The sequence below is a fragment of the Hevea brasiliensis genome, chromosome 12, assembly GCF_030052815.1.
Source record: "Hevea brasiliensis isolate MT/VB/25A 57/8 chromosome 12, ASM3005281v1, whole genome shotgun sequence".
NCBI classification, from domain to species: Eukaryota; Viridiplantae; Streptophyta; class Magnoliopsida; order Malpighiales; family Euphorbiaceae; genus Hevea; species Hevea brasiliensis.
The window spans coordinates 23,670,198-23,682,412 of NC_079504.1; the positions used below are offsets into that span (position 1 = coordinate 23,670,198).

At 32.9% G+C, this 12,215-nt stretch overlaps 1 protein-coding gene across 1 annotated transcript; it reads left to right on the forward strand.

Annotated features, from left to right (window-relative positions):
* On the forward strand, positions 1 to 5,390 carry LOC110633775 (probable beta-D-xylosidase 7). The gene is made up of 6 exons (XM_021782528.2): positions 1 to 724; positions 830 to 1,129; positions 1,922 to 2,091; positions 2,221 to 2,318; positions 3,745 to 4,509; positions 4,634 to 5,390. Exons 1-6 carry the CDS (start codon positions 326 to 328, stop codon positions 5,221 to 5,223), a joined length of 2,322 nt encoding a protein of 773 aa, XP_021638220.2. The 5' UTR covers positions 1 to 325; the 3' UTR covers positions 5,224 to 5,390.
* The last annotated feature ends 6,825 nt before the right edge of the window (positions 5,391 to 12,215 follow it).

Consider the following 12,215-nt stretch of genomic DNA (forward strand, 5'->3'; position numbering starts at 1 on the left):
TCGGATTATATGTTTTATGAGTTAGGTTTCATTAGGTTGTATGTCTCTGACCTTTGTTAGCTCTTTACTCTCTATCAACTCTTATTCTGGGCTTCGCTATGTATGCTTTTTCATTGATAGTATCTTTAACTAAAAAAATAAGTGAATTGCGACATTTCAGCAAAAACATCAGTGACCGACAAAACTGCAGTTCAATGGCATTTTCGCCTCCATAACTATCAGCTCTTGCTCGTCACTGCCCACTCATTACATTTTCACCTCCATAGCTACCAGCTCTTGCTCGTCGCTGCCCACTCATTGTATACTTCACTAAAAAACCTCCATAATGAGACCCCAAGCTTTCTCTTGCCTCACCATTACTATCTTCACTTTTCTTGTCCTCCGAATTGCCTCAACTCAGCCTCCATTTTCTTGTGATCCATCAAACCCATCAACAAGCTCCTACCCTTTTTGTGAAACCACATTACCCATCACCCAAAGAGCCAGGGACCTTGTTTCTAGGCTCACATTAGATGAGAAGATTTCCCAACTCGTTAGCTCAGCCCCACCGGTTCCCCGACTCGGTATCCCGGCTTATGAGTGGTGGTCCGAAGCATTACATGGGATCGCCAATGTGGGACGTGGCATTCATTTTGACGGCACCATTCGAGCCGCCACTAGCTTCCCTCAGGTCATTCTTACTGCCGCTTCTTTTGATGAGTATCAGTGGTATCGCATTGGTCAGGTGAGCTCTGAACTAAAAACTCAGCTGTTAATTAACACAAGTATCACAGCTTAAAACAGTAATGATGAATGGTTCTTTTTTTTTTTTTTTTATTAATGTGTGAAGGTGATTGGAAGAGAAGCAAGAGCATTGTACAATGCAGGTCAAGCTACAGGGATGACATTTTGGGCACCAAACATTAACATATTTAGGGACCCGAGATGGGGGAGAGGGCAAGAGACGCCAGGGGAGGATCCCCTGGTGACAGGGAAATATGCAGTTTCATATGTAAGAGGAATTCAGGGGGATTCTTTTCAGGGAGGAAAGCTTAAAGGACATCTTCAAGCTTCAGCTTGTTGCAAGCATTTTACTGCTTATGATTTAGACAATTGGAAGGGTGTGAACCGCTATGCGTTTGATGCTCGTGTAAGTATTAGTTTATCCCCATTGGCACTTTCCCAAATAATGTTCTCGTCGTTTTCCTTTTAATTTTGCCTCTTTTTGCCATTGAGATCAAAGATGCTTCCTGTTAATTTGGCATTTGGTTATTGCTTAACTTCTGGCGACGAAGCACTGAAGGAAGAAAATTCACAACTTGAAAAAAATAACAACTAGGTTACTTTCCTGGCCTTGAATTTTGCTTAAATTATGAGAGAAAATGACTTTGGAGCAAGTGGGCCTTTCTTTTCTCTAGTCAATTAACTTTTAAGAATTTCTTGTTCACATGCTTTTGCTTCACTATTTTGTCGAGTCTAATTTGGTTGGTATACTATGAGGAGGAAAGTTAGGTGTGTATGTTTGTATGTGCATATTCCCTTACTGGAGCACACTTACAACGCGTGCATTGTGCAATCCAATGGTGAATGTGCATGATGGGCTCGTGTGTGCACCTAGTTTCTCCCTCTGTCCCTCTGTCGGTCCGTCCACTTTGTTTTTTTCTCTATCTTAACTTACAAGTCCCTTTTTTTTTTTAAATAATAATTTATTTATTAATTTATAAATATATCCTTACTCAATGTATATTGAAAAATTAAAATTTATTAATTTATAATATGAGTTATTTAATTTTAAATAAAATTATATGAGTGAAGGGTATACTATGAAAATATTAAATAAATTTTATTTTTTTTAACTATATGAATAGAAATAAGCATATTTTTGTGAGACTAAGGAAATATTATATTTCGATGTGTTTGTTGATTTTGCTTTTTAAATCAGGTTACCATGCAAGATTTAGAAGACACCTATCAGCCACCATTCCAAAGTTGTGTTCAACAAGGGAAAGCCAGCGGCATCATGTGCGCTTACAATAAAGTTAATGGAGTCCCAAGTTGTGCAGATTTCAATCTCCTCTCCAAAACTGCTAGAGGGGAATGGGATTTTCATGGGTATTAAAAAGTGTTTCATTTACACTGCAATTACATTAATTCTTGCGAAGGGTATCAATATGAAGTGGATTTGATTGCAATTATTGATGGGTTGAATATCAATTTATCATAGTTTTACAATATAATCAGGTACATTACATCTGACTGTGATGCCGTTTCCATCATCTACGATGATCAAGGATATGCTAAATCACCAGAAGATGCTGTGGTTGATGTACTTAAAGCTGGTATGGGACCTATCACTTGCTTTTTATTGTATAATATCATAAAGACGACATGTGCTTCTGTTTTTATCATAGGCTGGCAGATTATGCGTCATTTGTCCTTCTAGTTATCCTCATTATCTCTTATTAATGAATTGAGATTTTGGACTCATATTATCTTATGGGTCCACACGTCACAAACATCCCATGGGCGTCACCGAAAGTCTTCGGTAATGAGCAATTAGTCCATACACTTATCATAACAGCTCGTTGATTGGACTGACGTTTCTTCTCAACTTTAATGTTTTTTTCTATTATAATTTGCCCTTTTGCCTTTTTCTGTGTAATAGAATAACTCTAAATGTAGTTAGGCGCTCAAGGGTATACGAGTAGCTGGACTCATGAGTCATGACGAAGGTTGTAGTCATTAATGCAAAGCGTGATGCTACCTAGGTGGTATACCTGACTGTAACCGGTCCCTTTTTTCTTCTGGTCTCCTAAGGAAAAGATAAAGTTTGGGTGTGAATCAACATTTAGCAGGCTTAGACTCCCCTATTGTCACGTGTATGCTGAGTTGAGGCTCCATTAGATAAATGAACATCTCATAACTTTGCATGAACAAGGATCAATTATTTTGAGTTGGTTGGAACACTCAGCAAAAGTCTCAACTTTTTTCCCTTGCTTGAGTAAAATGTTTAGTTTCTATGAATAAGCACTAAATATATTAAAAGTTGAAGTGACATAAAGTCTATGTTATTGCATCACCATGAAGTTTATGTTGATAATAAAGATTCCACAAACGGATCAATTATATGTGCCGGCAAAATGATGTGACATTCTCAAACCATTTTATTTCCAACTTGCTATGCTAAAGGCCGTAAGAGAATATTATGTGGATGTGGGTATGGAGCATTGTGCTATGAGAGAACTAAACAAGTTCTTAGTGCGTTAAGTACCCAATTCTCAAGCTAAGCTAAGGGTCCACTTGGATGACCAAGTCATAAGTCAGCAATTCCATGTGAATATAATTCACGATAATCTGCTTACTTGGTTGTTGATCCTATTTATAGTAGAAAAACATGGTTCTTAGCAGACTCTTATTATCTTTATCCTTTAAGAGATTTACAATGAGTCGGATATTTGTAATTCAATTGGACTTACCGTCAGTAATTATGTATGAAGTATACACATCGAAGGACTTTGATGTGCAGCATTTGAGCCTTGGATTTGGCAGCGGAGAAGAGGTAACTAAGCCAAAATTACACTGCTATCACTTTGTGAGTTGAATAGTTGCAACTTGCAAATCATTAAGAAGCGCTTTTTCATTTTAATTAGATGGATTAGAAGATGTATGCAGAGTCCATAATACCTTTTACATGGGAAATTCGTTGAACTGAGCAACTTTTCATTTACCCAGAGTCTTAGAGCATTGTTTAACAATTAACTGCAGGGATGGATGTCAATTGCGGATCATACTTGCAAAAACACACCAAAGCAGCTGTGGAGCAAAAAAAACTGCCTGAATCTGCAATAGATAGAGCCCTTCACAACCTCTTCTCCGTAAGAATGAGGTTAGGACTTTTCAACGGAAATCCAACAGAGCAGCCTTTCAGCAACATTGGTCCTGACCAGGTCTGCTCCCAGGAGCATCAGATACTGGCCCTTGAAGCTGCTCGCAATGGCATTGTCCTCTTGAAGAACTCTGCAAGAGTTCTCCCACTAACAAAATCTAGGACCATGTCCCTTGCTGTAATTGGCCCTAACGCCAATTCTGCACAAACACTTCTTGGAAACTATGCAGGCCCTCCATGCAAATCTATAACACCATTGCAAGCACTGCAAAACTACATTAAGAACACTATTTATCACCCAGGTTGTGATACAGTTCAATGCTCTTCGGCTTCCATTGACAAGGCAGTCGACATAGCAAAAGGGGTGGATCATGTGGTACTGATAATGGGATTGGATCAAACTCAGGAGAGGGAGGAGCTTGATCGTGTGGACTTGGTGCTGCCAGGGAAGCAGCAAGAGCTCATCACCGGTGTTGCAAAATCTGCAAAGAATCCAATTGTTCTAGTGCTTCTTTGTGGAGGTCCCGTTGATATATCTTTTGCTAAGAATGATAAGAACATTGGAAGCATTTTGTGGGCAGGTTATCCTGGTGAAGCTGGTGGGATAGCACTTGCAGAAATCATTTTTGGTGATCACAATCCAGGTGAATTTCTGGGCAATACCTAAAAAGAAAAATGAGTATGCTCTCACATCTGCATTTGTTTGCAAGAAATGAATGATTGCCTCCGAAATTTATGGCTGACGGTTGACCACATCTTGTTATGCAGGAGGGAGATTGCCAATGACCTGGTATCCGCAAGAATTTGTCAAAGTACCAATGACAGATATGAGGATGCGTCCTGATTCCTCTTCAGGCTATCCCGGCCGAACATACAGATTCTACAAAGGACATACTGTTTTTGAGTTTGGTGATGGCCTCAGCTACTCAAAGTACTCCTATGAACTTAAGTTTGTCTCCCAAAACAAAATCTTCTTAAATAAATCTTCAACAATGCGTATAATTGAGAACTCGGACTCAGTTCGTTCCATATTGGTTTCTGAATTGGGCATAGAATTCTGCAAGGAAAGCGAGTTCTCGATTAGAGTTGGAGTGGAGAATCAAGGGGAGATGGCAGGTAAGCATCCGATATTACTATTTGTGAGACAGGCAAGGCATGGAAATGGGAGGCCAAGGAAAGAGTTGATTGGATTCAAAAGTGTGATACTAAGCGCGGGGGAAAAAGCTGAAATTGAATTTGAACTGAGCCCTTGTGAGCACTTCAGTAGAGCTAATGAATATGGTCTGAAGGTGATGGAAGAAGGAACACATTTCTTGGTTGTAGGAGGCGATCAGTATCCAATTTCTATCATAATTTGATAAGAATATTTAAGTTCTTCAACAAATAAAATTCAAAGTCACAATATTGTGTTTGTACTATATTGATGAATAAGATCAGAAAATGGGTCGGGCACCAAATAAGCAAATTATTTATTTATGTAAAGATACGTTGTAATTCCTATGTTATGGCAGAAATTGTTCGTTAAGTTTCATCTAAAATTTTTTTTCATGCTCTCAATTTTTAACTCAACATTTGCTCGATATCAATCATTCATTGTCTCTAAAATTATAAGATTTTGAGTTTAAGTCCTAGTCAAATTCAAATCAATTGTATGAAAAAAAGTTATTACCTAGTTTATAAAAATACTATAAATTATAAATTTCTTCATTTAATATATTCACCCAAATCAACCTAAAAAGAAATATCATTATTTAATTTTTTTATTTTAATTAAATTAATTACACGATTCTCTTATTTTAAAAAATACATTAATTAATTTATGTGTTTCTTCTATTTTTTAATCATTTCATCTAATTTAAATCAAATTCTATTAGTTATTGTAATAAAAAAAAGAGATAAATTACTGTTACATGTACTAAACAGCTCAAGACTTAAAAAATAAATATATTATATAATTATATTTTTCAAATTACAATAACTTGAATAAAATTTAAATTAATGTCTAAAATAATTAGAAAAATTAAAAACAAATAAAAAAAATATAAATACAAATTAATATATTTTTAAAATAAAAAATTACTCTCATTAAAATAAAAAAATAAAATAATAATTATCCTTGAAAAAAAGGTCGTGGGCTGCGAGTAGCTGGTGGGCGCTGGGCGGTGGTTCTCTCTAGAAGAAACTCCCGTCTCCGGGTCATGTGTTCAGTCAAATATTTTTTTGCTCCCATTTTTGATAATCTCAACTTGGCTTCTAATATAATATAACTTGTCGAAGCCCCACGCAATTTTTATCGCATGTATCAAAATTTTTTAAGAAAATATAAACAAAAAACGATAATCTTTTAAATTATTTGATATTTTAAATAAACTAAAAATGCACTTAAAAAATATATAATTTAAATAAAAAATTTAAACTTTCAAGGAAATTTAACTTACGGATTTCTTAAATATATTTATGAAAATTATAATGAATAAATATAACGCTAAGTTAAAAAAAAATTGTAATTCCATTCTTAAACAATTTTTTATTGTTTTTCCAAGTTCCTTAATTGCACTTGCTTTTTTAAGGAAGACATAATAATGGTTTTATATATATATATATATATATATATATATATATATATATATATATATATATATATATATATATATATAAAATCGTCAGTGAAAATGCTAAGTAATTACAATAATTTGGAGATATCAAACTTGTTCTAAGATAAATTTAAGTGAAAAGGGTGTCTAACATTTTTTGTCTTCTTTTATGTCAATCATCTTGAATCTAAACCATTAAATTCATGATAAGAGAATGGTAATAGACCTCCACGATATCAGAATTAAAAGTTTACATCACAATGGATGAAAAATGAAATATATATTATGCATCTAATTAAAAATAGAAAACCATTGACTATGTGATTATTTATGACTTATGAGATATATAACATGGGCATTTTACCAAAAAGAAAATAGGGTCATGTGCACAATGTACTTCCTCACTTTTTCTATACCCCATCTTGGCCTTTGTTTTCTATTTTTTTGGTTGCACCCATCGTTTTTTAGAGTTATTGGTTTGGCCTTGGAAAAATACTAATCCGAGTCGATAGGGTCAACGAAAACTTAAGTATAAATTGTGAATTCAATACCCAAATTAATTTATTGTTTAATAATAATTAAACTAGAAGATCAAATTATGTCTATAGCGAATTATATATATGCACAACTTGCTTATTATTAATAGTAAATATATTTAAAAGGCAATAGATAAGAGTATCAGTTTATTATTTAACTAAAGTAATGTTAGGTTCTGATTTTTTGCTGCACGTCACGTATAAAATAAAGGGAAAGCATCGTTTATCTCTCGAGTAAATCTTTAGACTTATAAAAGCGAATTATTAGACTCTTTAAATTTATAAAAGTGTAATAAAAAATAAAAGTATTAAGAAAATAATAAATCGCAATTTAAAAAATATAAAATTTAAAGTAATTTGATGCCTAGTCCATAAATAAATATTTTATTATGAAAAAAATAATTATAAATACTAAATATTTTTCTCTTTTATAAATCACTCAAAACTTTTAAATTCAATAACACTCAAAACCTTGTAAGAAAAATTCTTTCTAATTTTGCTCTCCCTTAAAATTGGAATACAATCTTCCTAAATTGGGTTACGCCATAAAATAGAGTATCAACTCCTATTTATGGCCAAAGATTTGGCTCATAATTCTAAACCAAAGTTGGCAACTATGACAACTCAAGAACAGCTTATATATATATATACACTTTATTCTTTCCAAAGATTAAGATTTGCACTAACTTTTCACGTGCTTCAAGGTTAGAATTCTTGATAGTTAATAATTCATTACAACCATTTAACAATTTCTACCTTGACTTGAATTCTCTTACACTGATTTCTTTAACCTTTTATATTTTCAAATCATATACAATTAACTTTTATAATTTTTGCAAAAAACAATTTTCACTTGGTTAATTCTTTCCACTTCTTTTTGTCAATAGTACCCCTCGCCTCAACTTATAGATTTCCTACCAGTATGCTACCTTTTAATTTGTAGAGATTCCTCAACCTTGAATGGAACACCCATAACCCAAGGAAATCAAGCTCCTTTTAGATTTACAAATATATCTCACTTCATCAAATATTTTCATGCAATCACCCTGTAATTTGATCTTCAATCTTTCAACACTTTCAACTTCTATCTTCTTGCTATTAGCTAGCTTCACTTTCTCTCATTTCTTTACTTTAATTTTATCAAACCACTCATTCTTTGAGTATTTATGAAATAGACAAATAGAATCTATTAACCACTAATCTTGTAACGGATCCTTTGTTTTTTTCTTAACAATCATCAACACTTAAAACTTCACGTAGGGTTATTTGAAATTGAATTTGTTTGTAAATTAAATTGGGTAGGAAAAGGGTCACTCATGCGAGAGCTTGTCCATTAAGCACAATGGCCGGAGCTGTGGCTCTTTTATATACTCGAAGGTAAGGGCATGGGGTGCTAGCATTCACCAATTCATCATAGCTCGAGTAGAACTATGGTCTCCTTGGCTAGTACTAACGGGGCTAAAAAGAGTAAGGGTGATCCGTGTGATAGTGCAGTGCAATGCAAAAAAGTTTAACAGAGGAATAATATTAGACTAATAGAAACATGTTGGAGTAACTATCCATTTAGTCCCTAGCGGAGTTGCCAAACTGTAGGGGCTGGGGTAGGCGTGAGGCGAAATATCATCCATTAGAATTATATAAAATACACCAGGTAATGCCCATGAAAGATAGTGGAGTCATAATGGTTTCACTTAAGTACCACCTCCTTAGACAGCATTTCCTAGACATGCACTTCATACAATCCTAATAGAATCAAACCACTGGTAAGTACCGTCTGCCCATAACACTACCACGGTACTAAGGATTTATGCCACGAAGGCATAGATAGACAGGAGTCGCCACCCGGATAATAACCGAGACATATTCAGTGTTTTTTTTTACGGTCATGGATGACAACTTACTCCTTGCAGAGTTTCCACAACCGTCATTACCATAGCCCAATGTCTAGGTTCGGGATAGTGGGTACGTAAGGGGAAGGTGTTAAGCACCCCTTACGCCTGGTCTAACCTCGTTAATTCGAGTACCAGTCCTCTACTAATATTTCTAAAAGTCTTGTTTATCATTCATTTATTAAACTTCATCCTAAAAAATGCAATTCTAATCTTACACACGCAAGTAATTCACAAAAGGGTTGTTGTTTACACACAATTTTCATGCACAAGTAATTCCTATCTATAGGGTTGCTAATCATTTAAATGATATTTACCAGATGACTAAAATTAATTTATTATTGAGAATTTAATTTACAAACAAATTCAATTTCAAATAACCCTACGTTTCTATTTAACCTAATTAATTAATTTTCACCAAGTTACCCTAAGGATAATTGAACTAAGTTAATTATATATATGTGTAATTTATTCTAATATCACATAAGGCCCAAACAATCGCAACCTAATAAAGATTTCTAATATGCAAATTTATTTTACAATTACCAAATATTAAATTAAATTTATTTACATGCTAGTGTTAGTTTAATTTGCAAACAAGATTAATTTTAATTTACAAAATATTTATTTAAATTAATTACATGCAAAAGTCAGTTAAATTAAAAACAAAATTAATTTTAATTTACCAAATAAAAATTCTATTATTAGACTCTTTAAATTTATAAAAGTGTAATAAAAAATAAAAGTATTAAGAAAATAATAAATCATAATTTAAAAAATATAAAATTTAAAGTAATTTAACGCTTAGTCCATAAATAAATATTTTATTATGAAAAGAATAATTATAAATATTAAATATTAAATATTTTTCTTTTTTATAAATCACTTAAAACTTTCAAATTCAATAATACTTAAAACCTCGTAAGAAAAATTCTTTCTAATTTTACACTCCCCTAAAATTGGAATACAATCTTCCTAAATTGGGTTACGCTAGTATCAACATGATACTCCTATATATAGCCAAAGATTTGGCTCATAATTCTAAACCAAAGTCAGCAACTGTGACAACTTAAGAATAGCTTATATATATATATATATATATATATATATATATATACTTTATTCTTTCTAAAGATTAAGATTTGCACCAACTTTTCACATGCTTCAAGGTTAGAATTCTTGACAGTTAAGAATTCAAGACAACCATTTAACAATTTCTATCTTGGCTTGAATTCTCTTACACCGATTTCTTCAACCTTCTGTATTTTTAAATCATATAAAATTAATTTTTATAATTTCTGTAAAAATTAATTTTCGCTTGGTTAATTCTTTTCACTCATTTTTGTCAATATTACTCCTCGCCTCAACTTATAGATTTCCAAGCAGTATGCTACCTTCCAATTTGTAGAGATTCCTCATGTCAAGTTTTTTGCCATTTATAATCGCAAGAACACCTTAACTAACTCTTGTTACTCCACCTTGAATGAAACACCCATAACCCAAGGAAATCAAGCTCCTTTTAGATTTACAAATATATCTCACTTCATCAAATATTTTTACGCGATCACCTTGTAATTTGATCTTCACTCTTCCAACAATTTCAACTTCTATCTTCTTACAATTGGCTAGCTTCACTTTCTCTCATTTCTTTACTTTAATTTTATCAAACCACTCATTCTTTGAGTATTTATGAAATGGATAAATAGAATTTATTAACCACTCATCTTGTAACGGATCCTCTGTCTTTTCTTTACAATCATCAACACTTAAAACTTTACATCCAATTTCTTCATTAGTTGCAATAGCAGCAATCCCTTATTTTTCACGACTCTTCTTGAATTCTTTGAACTTTACAAGGTCTTCCTTTATCTTCTTACAACTATATTGAATATGGCCTTTTTAATGACACTAGTAACACTCCTTATCTTTAATATCTACTCGTAGTCTTAAGCTTGATCTACTATTTTTTCTCAAATTGCTTTCTCGTGTATTACTTTAATCATAGCTAGAACTCGCTACGAAAGCTCCACCATCATTGCAACTACTTGTATTCTTGAATTTTTTTATCATTCAAGATAATTGCAATAACCTCCTCTACCTTCAATGTGCCTTTGCCAACTATTAGAGCCATCATCAGGCTTTTTATAAGATTATGAGAGAGAGGTTAAAAGCAAAATGACTTTATCTTCTTCATCTATTTTGACACTAACACTAGCCAAATAGGAGATTAATTTATTGAAGCAGTTAAAGTGATCTCCAACATCAGTACCTTTCTCCATTCTGAGTTTGTATAATTCATTCTTCAAAAACAAGCAATTTGTGAGTGATTTAGACATGTACAGACTCTCCAACTTTTTCCATAAAACAACTAGTGAAGTCTACTCCAAGACATTGTACTTTGCATCAGAAGCTAACATCAACCCAATTGTACTTACTAACCTTTGTTGAAGTTCATCCCAATCATCATTTTTTATAGTTATTGGTTACTTCTCATTTAAAGCCTTAATTAATCCTTACTGTACAAGGACATCCTTCACAATACTTTAACACAAGCTGAAATTATTTTTCCTATCGAATGACTTCATCTCAAATTTTGTGCTTGTTATTTTTGGATCTCACAAACTTCGGCTCTGATACCAATTTGTTGAGAAAATAATAAATCACAATTTAAAGAGCATAAAATTTAAAATGACTCAGCGTAAGTGTAGTCCACAAATAAATACTCCATTATGATAAAAATAATTATAAACACTAAATATTTTTCCTATCTCACAAATCACTCAAACCCTCAAGTCCAGTTATATCCAAAACTTCACAAGAAAAATACTTTTCTAATTTTTTTCTCCCCTAAAATGGGCTACACTCTCACTAAATTAGGTTATACTACAAAATAGAGCATCAACTCTTATTTATAGCAAAAAATTTGGCTCACAATTGTAAACCACAATTCTTAACCAAAGTCGGCAACTGTGCCAACTCAAGGACAACTTGCATTATATATATATATATATATATATATATACTTATTTCTTTCCAAAGATTGAGATTTGCACCAGCTTTTCACATCCTTCAAGATTCGAATAGTTAGAATTTAAGATAACCATTTAACAAAAGCATGTGCAAATTATATTCAATGTTTACTGTTAAGTGCTCCAGGAGCATATGTTTCTCCTCTCGAGAAATTATACAGTAAAACAGTGAACATGTAAACATGTATGGGTCTCACAATTTTATAACCATGAGATGAGACTCAAATCATGGGATAACTGAATTCTTGTGAGTAGATGGTGGGACAAATAATTTTTCAAGAGTCAAAAGATGCTCGGCCTAT

Excerpts from the sequence above, each read along its gene's own strand:
- LOC110633775 (XM_021782528.2), top strand. The coding sequence starts at position 326 with ATGAGACCCCAAGCTTTCTCTTGCCTCACCATTACTATCTTCACTTTT. Across the intron at positions 2,319-3,744 it reads GGTTGATGTACTTAAAGCTG|GGATGGATGTCAATTGCGGA; the intron begins GTATGGGACCTA and ends AATTAACTGCAG. Across the intron at positions 4,510-4,633 it reads TTTTGGTGATCACAATCCAG|GAGGGAGATTGCCAATGACC; the intron begins GTGAATTTCTGG and ends CTTGTTATGCAG.